Here is a 6,775-nt window from a genome sequence, read left to right as displayed (position 1 = left end):
GAAGGATAATTTGGATTTCAGATGGGTCTCCCCAGGGATATTTGGGTGAAACCCTGGAACAGCAGAGGAGCAGCTCTAACGGAGAAACGAGGGGCTGTGACAGGTTGGAACAGGCGACAGAGGGAGACCGTTGGGACAAGGTGGGCTGCCTCCTGCCTTCCAGCCCCTCTCCTCTGGATCTGGGAGTGCTCCTGGGGAAACCAGCCTCCAGTTGTCACCCCAGACAGAGAGACAGAGGCTGTTCCCATAAGAATGACAGTCACAGAGGTGAGGGTCCTCCACGGTCAGCCAGCCCGGCTGAGTCAAGCCTCCCGTGTCCTTTCCCTCCTGCTTCATTCCCCCGGGGGCCCAGTTACTCGGCCCCGGTCCCCCCAGGACTGGGAGTCAGTGACATTAAGGAGGATGATTCTACTCGAGCTCTGTGGTGGACTGGCCAAATCCTCCACAGAGGGTTAGCAGAGCTCAGAGGGGACAGTGACTCTCCAAAGTCACACAGCAAGTCAGCAGAGGACCGCAGACTGCAATCTGGGCTTCCTGAGTCCTAGCCCAAGACTCTTTCCTGGGGCTTCCTATGCCCAAAGCCCAGCCCAGAAGGGCTACGGGCAGGAGGACAGAGCTGGATGGACGGGAGATGAGTGAGCCCACTTCAGTGCCCGGCAGCATGGAGACAGGGGGTCAGGATGTTGGTGCTGCATGAAGACCCCAGAATCGCCCAGAATTGTGGTTGTGAAAGGCAGGTCAAGAGAGGGGGCACTTGTAGGAGGGTCTCTGCCTGGAGTAAGGGGTGTGCTCCCTGGCCCCAGGTGTTCTCCCAGAGAGGGCTTCCTGGGAAATCCTCCAGAATCACCATGACAGAGGCTTTGGAAGATGATTCCAGAAAGCAAGATCAGGCCTCACTGGTAGCCTGAAGAGCTATTTCTGAGCCCTGGGAGCCTCAGACACAGAAGTACAAAACGTCTTTATTTCACAGAAATGAGAGCCATTTCCACGGTTGGAGGGAGGGAGATGTGAGGCAGGATGGGAGGTGCTGAGTTGATTGTCCTTTTCAGAAGGGTCTTCTGAACTGAATTGAGTGGGAGGCCCCCTAGGACCCCAAAGCCACGGCTGAGCCCCAACCTGGACATAGTCTGAGCTCCGAGCTTGGCTGGAGGGTGGGGCAGGTGTGAGAGCTGGAGGGGTCAGCCCCTTACTGCAGATTCCTGTACAGAGAAGGAGGGGCCTGGACATCGGGCACAAGGAAGCAGGGGTCACATTGGGGTGCTGCGGACCTTGCCCTCCTCCTCCAGGTTGTTCTCATAGGCATTCTCGTGCTCACTGGACCTGAAAGAGGATGACAGGGGTCATTGCTCCTCCTGTCCCATCCCCTTCTCCCTGACCCATCCTGCATTTGTGAGGGCAGTGTCTTCCAGAATAAATGTCTGAGCCCCAGAAGGGAGTTCCCCTGACCACATCTGGTCTTCTGCACCTGAGACCTGAGGCCTCTCCCCACCACCCCTGAACCCCTTCTCTCTCTTCCACCTTGCCCTCCCCCCACTGGGCCCCATTGAACCCACCTCCCCACTGAGCTCCCTCCCCTACAGATCCTCCCCCCACACACTGAGTCCCCCAACTCATCCCTTCAGAGTCCCCTTCCCGCGCTGAGCCTCTTTTCCCCACTGCACCCCTATGAGTCCCAATCCACCCCCTGAGGCCCTCCCCCCACCAAGTCCCCATCCCCTTACTGAACCCTCTTCCCAAGCTGAGGCTGCATGTCCCCGTGGAGCCCTGCAGTGCCCTCAAAGCCCCCATCGCTCACCATCTCCCCGCACGGAACCCCCTCTCTTCACTGAGCCCTTCCCCATATGAGCCCCCATCCTCTGAGCCCTCTCCCCTTCAGAAGCACCTGGTCCTGAGGTCCCCAGGGGACCCTGGAGCACAGGGTAGCCAGCCGTATACTAGCACCTCACCTGAAACTGGCCTCAATCGAGGAGTACTTGCCGTCCGTTCCTACCAGGATCCCATCTGCTTTGTTTCCGACGGTCATGACCATGTTCACAGGCTCCCTGGGGAAAGAGCTCACCATCAGGGCTCTCTGGGTCCCCTCTCCCTCGGTCTCCCCTCCTCCCTCTAGTCCAGTCAGGCCCTGTTCTATAGGCCCTAAGGCAGAAGCTCCTCTCTCCAGCAGGGCCCTGTCAACAGCCTGATTCTGGCCGTGGGGCCGCACACCTTTCTCCCTGCTCCACTGTGGGGCCCTCAGGTCCCAGCCTGAGATCTACCAAAGATGCACCCCAGGCCTTGCACCGGCCACCTCCTGGCCTCCCTCTGCTGTTCTCCTCTGGCCTCAGCTCAGCTCCAGGGCAGACCCAGCAGGACTCAGTGTCTGCCCTAGATTTCCGGAAGGTTCTCCTAGGCGGTAGGAGCGGTCACTGACAGCAGAGCTGGGGCCAGTGGAGAAAAGCAATATTTCCGACAAAAATCTCCTCGCCTCTTACTCAAGTGTGTCCTCTGTCCCCAGCTCCCCAGACACCACTCTTATGAGGGTCACAGGGACCCTAACCACTGCTCATCTTTCCTCGGACATCCCATGGGCACCTCAGACTTAATATGTCCCAAACTGCCCCAGATCTGCCTCTTGTGGTCTGTGTCTCAGTGGGTGGTCCCATCAGAAGCCTGGACGTAATCCCTGTCCTTCCTCCCTCCTGTTCTCAGTGTCCCCACCCCCTCCTAGAAAGCTCTTAGACGTGTACTCTCTCTCTATCTGCTCTGCCGCCTCCACAGCTCAGACTCTCCCCTGACCTCACCCTCATTGCTCACCTCGCCTGCAGACTGGCCCAAAGCATCCACCACGGGGCAGCCAGTGATTCCATTCCGGCCACATCTCATCCCAAGACTGGCTTACAAACTTGCCCTGGATTCCTACTGCACTGAGGATAAAGCCCAAAGTTCGGGGCTTTGGTGCCCAAGGGTCTGCTTGGCCTGGGCCCTGCCGACCTCAGCAGTCTATCTCGGGCCTCTCCATCCATGAGCTGCTTCTGTTCCCTCAGTGGGTCCTACACTGCTGCTGGTACCCAGGCACCAGGCTGCCGGTGTGAGAGCTGGGGGCAGATGCAGCCTTGCCCCAGAGTCAGCAGGTGTGGAGTGAGCTGGATTTCAGCCCAACCCCTTCTACCTTTGTGCTCTGCTCCGAACTCAGGACCCCCAGTGACTCTTCCCTCAATGGCAGTGCTCTCCCACCCCACTCAGCTCCTGCCTGGGCTTCAGGATAAACATACAGTAGGAAGCCTTCTCTGACCCCCCGGCTCAGGCCCACACTGCTTTCTGCCTGCTCCTTAGCGTCAGCACTCACACTGCGATCACCCCTTCCATGTTTGCCTTCCCTTCTGGTCTGGGAGTCTGTGCGCACAAGAGTAGTGTCCATCCCATTGCCCCCCTGTAGCCCCTGCATGTGACACAGGAGCAGACTCTGAAGAAGGGCAGAACATTCCTGTCCAGGGGTTTTCACGGTGTCCATCACAGATGGGCCACTGTCCCAACTATACAGATAGAAACACTGAGACTCCAAGAAGAGAAGACGGCTCCCCGAAGCGCAGCAAGTGCGCTCGCAGGGCTCCAGCAAGCCTCAGCTCTGGTCCCTGAGACCTGGGGCCTCAGTGCCCCTTCCACACAGTGAGAGGAATGGGCTCAGGGTTTCTGCGGCCCTTCTCACTGCTACCAGAGCAGTGGCCGTGGTCCTGGGACCTCCCGGCTTGCGCCGGTGCAGCTCCCAGGGCCCCCGCACAGCACTCACTGTTCTTCCTGGCACCAGAAGTGGTTGACGGCAAAGGCGATTGCAACGAGGACCAGGAACACAGCCACGGCGATAAGGCCCTGCATCCAGGGCTGCAGGTTCCCCAGGCCTGGAAAGGGAGGAGTGGGGGCGGGTGCTGCAGTGGGCTGGGCACAGGGGGGCTGCCAGTGCAGGTGGGGCCTCACGCCCCCCGGGGCTGCTTAGAGGCTACCAGCCTGCTGCCGGGACCAGTGGAGACCTTCTGGGGAACGAGGACCCCTCTGACCCCTGGGCTTATAAAAGGGACTGTGGTTTGGAGGAGGACAGGATTGGGAAGAAGGAAAGGAGCTGAGGAGGGAACAAGCCTGAGAGAGCAGCATCTGAGGTCCAGGCAGCCCAGAGCGTCCCCTCACCCCCCCCACCCCTCCCCCGCTGCAGTGGGTCAGTGCAGGGCCCCCGGGGAGTGCCTAGGCCCCAGGGACCAAAGGGCAGCCCCCTGAACAGACGGCCTTGGCCTTTCCAGTGAGGGTGGCTCCCCTCCTCCCCGGCTCCCAGGCTAAGGCAGCCCAGAGCTAATAGGACTAGGCTGGCATCTGGAAGATCCTGTTTCGTAACAGAGGTTTCTGTGGGGTTGGGTAGGCGTGGGAGTGCAGGCGGACGGGGCTGGGGTGCCAGGAGTGCCCAGAGAAAGGGGTGGGACAGAACGTCTTTGGAAAGTCAAGACAGAGGGGCAAGCTCTCCTCTGGGTCTTTTGTCTTCTCTGGCTCAGCGCCCCAGGGACTGACTGGGCCAGAGACCAATTCGAGACCCCTTCCAGGCACCTTCTCTGCCTTTTGCCCCTTGCCCCTTGACACCACCTCTAACCCTCGGGTTTCCCAGAAGTCTCTGCCCTCAGCCACTGGCAGCCCCAAAGGGCTCTCCTCTCCCCGGACATCCCTGTGCTCTGTGAGCCCGAGGGGGCCCGGCCCCGCAGAGGACAGACACACGGTAGCAGTTAGAGGTCTCAGGAGGGGAGAGAGGCCAACAGGAGACTTTTGAAGCATCCTGCCTCCAGGCCAAAACACCTGCCTCCCTAGTGCCATCCTGTATCTTGAGGGGCCCAGGCTGAACATCAAAAATCTCCTTCTGCCTCACTCCTGCTCAGAAGTCCTTCCTTGAGTCTACCCGAAAGCTCTCCTGCTGCAGGGAGGCCCTGCCTCTTCTCCAAGCGCTCTCTGAGCCTGGCAGGTGTTGGGAAGGAGGGAGGGCTCTGGGAACTCTGTCCTGCGGCCAGGTCAGCCCTTGCTTATTTCCTTGGATAACAAAAGATACGCAGTATGCTTACTGTAAGTTCCGTACTTGCCAAAAAGCTGTATTTTGGACTCATTGTTTCCCCAAAAAACAATAGTTCAGACCCATTGTCTCCTCAGGTCAGTGGTTACTCAAGAACTGGGAGTTAGGGCTTAAGCCCTGGGAGGCTTGTCCTTGCTTCTTCCAGACCCTGCAGCCAATTCCTTCCAGACACACCAGGGACACTGCTCCTCCTTCCAGGTGGCTCTGGGATGAACATATAGCATAAGGGGCAGAGCCTGGGGCAGGAGAGAGGTGAACTGAGCCCTGTCCCTTCTTGCTCTGCTGTGTGACCCACACAAGTTACTCCACCCCTCTGATCTTCGATTCCCACAGAGGGCTTCTAAGACCTGAGAGACAGAGTTGAAGCAGACATGCATGAGAGCTCAGGGCATCTGCAAAGGAGGGGGGCATTGGGAGCATCTCTGCCAACCCGCCCTGGACCCAAATCCCACCGGCAGACTCCCCACAGCTCAGGGCTGACACCGGATGGTGGGTGTGGTGCTTTACCAATGTGAAGCCCTTCCCCACCCCTGAGTGGAAGCTGCCCTGGGAGGTGGGTGGGGCAGGTTTATTGTCCTCATTTTATGGATGAGAAAACTGAGTCTCAGAGAGGGACAGTGATTTGCTCAAGGCCACACAGCAAGACAGAGGCAGAGCTGGACAAAGAGCTCAGGCACATGGTGGGGGCCACACTGGGACACTTGTCTTCTGGGTAGGAAGCGGAAACAACTTAGGCCAAAGCCATGGGCAAATGCCTGACAGCACTGCCCACCCCTGAAACAATCCTGCCGTTGAGAGTGGCTCACACACTATTCCCACCCCCCTTATAGCCCCCGACGCTCTGTCCTCAGCAACCAGCCACCTCTAGGGCAATTCCTGCTCCTGGAACGTGGGTCTCAACTCCCCTCCCCGACCCTAGACCCTAGATCCAATATTTCCCCTGCTGCCCCCATTTCTCACTCGTGGGAAACAAGTCACAGACAGAAGCCTGTGTCTCCTTTGGAGGTTCCTCTGGCTAAGCCCGTCCCTGCTCCCCCTCCAAAGCGTAGGTGCCAAGGGTGATGAGACGGGCCAGAAGGCCACCCCTTCCACCCCGGGGCTCCCAGCACCCAGTACTGCAGCCCCTATCCCCACCCCAGGCTGGCCCAGGCCTGTGCTACCTTGCTGACCGCTGGCGGGTGGCACTGCCGTGAGCAGGCCCAGGATGACCAGGCCGAGGGCTGACATGGCTGCAGGCAGCTCCCAGGCCTTCTCTCCGGCCGCTGGAATCTGGGCTCCTGGAGCTGCCCTGGGGCCTGTCGGTGTCTGCTGAGATCAGCCTGGTCTCCGTCTGACCCTGGAGGAGAGGTGCTAGTAAGGAAGGAGGAGAGGGAAGGGACAGGGCTCAGTTCACCTCTCTCCTGCCCCAGGCTCTAGTAAGGAGGACGGAGGCGGGAAGGTGGAGCGAACCTGCCCTCCCTCCCATGGTAATGTGCCAGGCCTGGCCTCCCCTGGCTGGAGCCCAGCCCACTCAGGCTGGCTTTCGGGGTCATCTTCTAGAGACCATGGGTCTGAGGTCCTGGGAGACGTGGGGAGAATCGGGGCCTCACCTCCAGGCCTCAGGCCTCCTGGAGTCTTGCGTCAGCTCCCCTTCCTGGCAGCGGGGCTGGGCTCTGGGGATAGAGTGACACATTCTTCTCCTGCCTTGAATGAGCCCAG

At 59.6% G+C, this 6,775-nt stretch overlaps 1 protein-coding gene across 3 annotated transcripts; it reads right to left on the bottom strand.

Moving 5' to 3' along the window:
• Nucleotides 1-939: 939 nt before the first annotated feature.
• PDZK1IP1 (PDZK1 interacting protein 1) lies at nucleotides 940-6,775 on the bottom strand. Of its 3 annotated transcripts, none has more exons than XM_033867062.2 (5): nucleotides 6,667-6,775; nucleotides 6,238-6,427; nucleotides 3,767-3,875; nucleotides 1,947-2,042; nucleotides 940-1,320 (listed from the first exon to the last, which is right to left on the bottom strand). In XM_033867062.2, exons 2-5 carry the CDS (start codon nucleotides 6,302-6,304, stop codon nucleotides 1,248-1,250), a joined length of 345 nt encoding a protein of 114 aa, XP_033722953.1. In that variant the 5' UTR covers nucleotides 6,305-6,427; nucleotides 6,667-6,775; the 3' UTR covers nucleotides 940-1,247. The 3 variants fall into 3 exon arrangements, with proteins under 3 accessions (XP_033722953.1, XP_033722956.1, XP_073646213.1); XM_033867065.2 differs by having other exon boundaries at nucleotides 6,238-6,413; nucleotides 6,667-6,728; XM_073790112.1 differs by lacking the exon at nucleotides 6,667-6,775 and having other exon boundaries at nucleotides 6,238-6,596.

The sequence above is a fragment of the Tursiops truncatus genome, chromosome 1, assembly GCF_011762595.2.
Source record: "Tursiops truncatus isolate mTurTru1 chromosome 1, mTurTru1.mat.Y, whole genome shotgun sequence".
In the NCBI taxonomy this organism is placed as follows: domain Eukaryota; kingdom Metazoa; phylum Chordata; class Mammalia; order Artiodactyla; family Delphinidae; genus Tursiops; species Tursiops truncatus.
Note: the sequence above shows the minus strand (reverse complement) of the source record. Positions and strands in the feature narration are given on the sequence as shown.

What these genes read in the sequence shown, in the direction of transcription:
- PDZK1IP1 (XM_033867062.2), bottom strand. Translation starts at nt 6,304, where the DNA reads ATGTCAGCCCTCGGCCTGGTCATCCTGGGCCTGCTCACGGCAGTGCCA. An exon ending in TTCTGGTGCCAGGAAGAACA is followed by an intron (nt 2,043 to 3,766) that starts GTGAGTGCTGTG and finishes CTCTTTCCCCAG; the next exon opens with GGAGCCTGTGAACATGGTCA. An exon ending in TCGATTGAGGCCAGTTTCAG is followed by an intron (nt 1,321 to 1,946) that starts GTGAGGTGCTAG and finishes ATCCTCTTTCAG; the next exon opens with GTCCAGTGAGCACGAGAATG.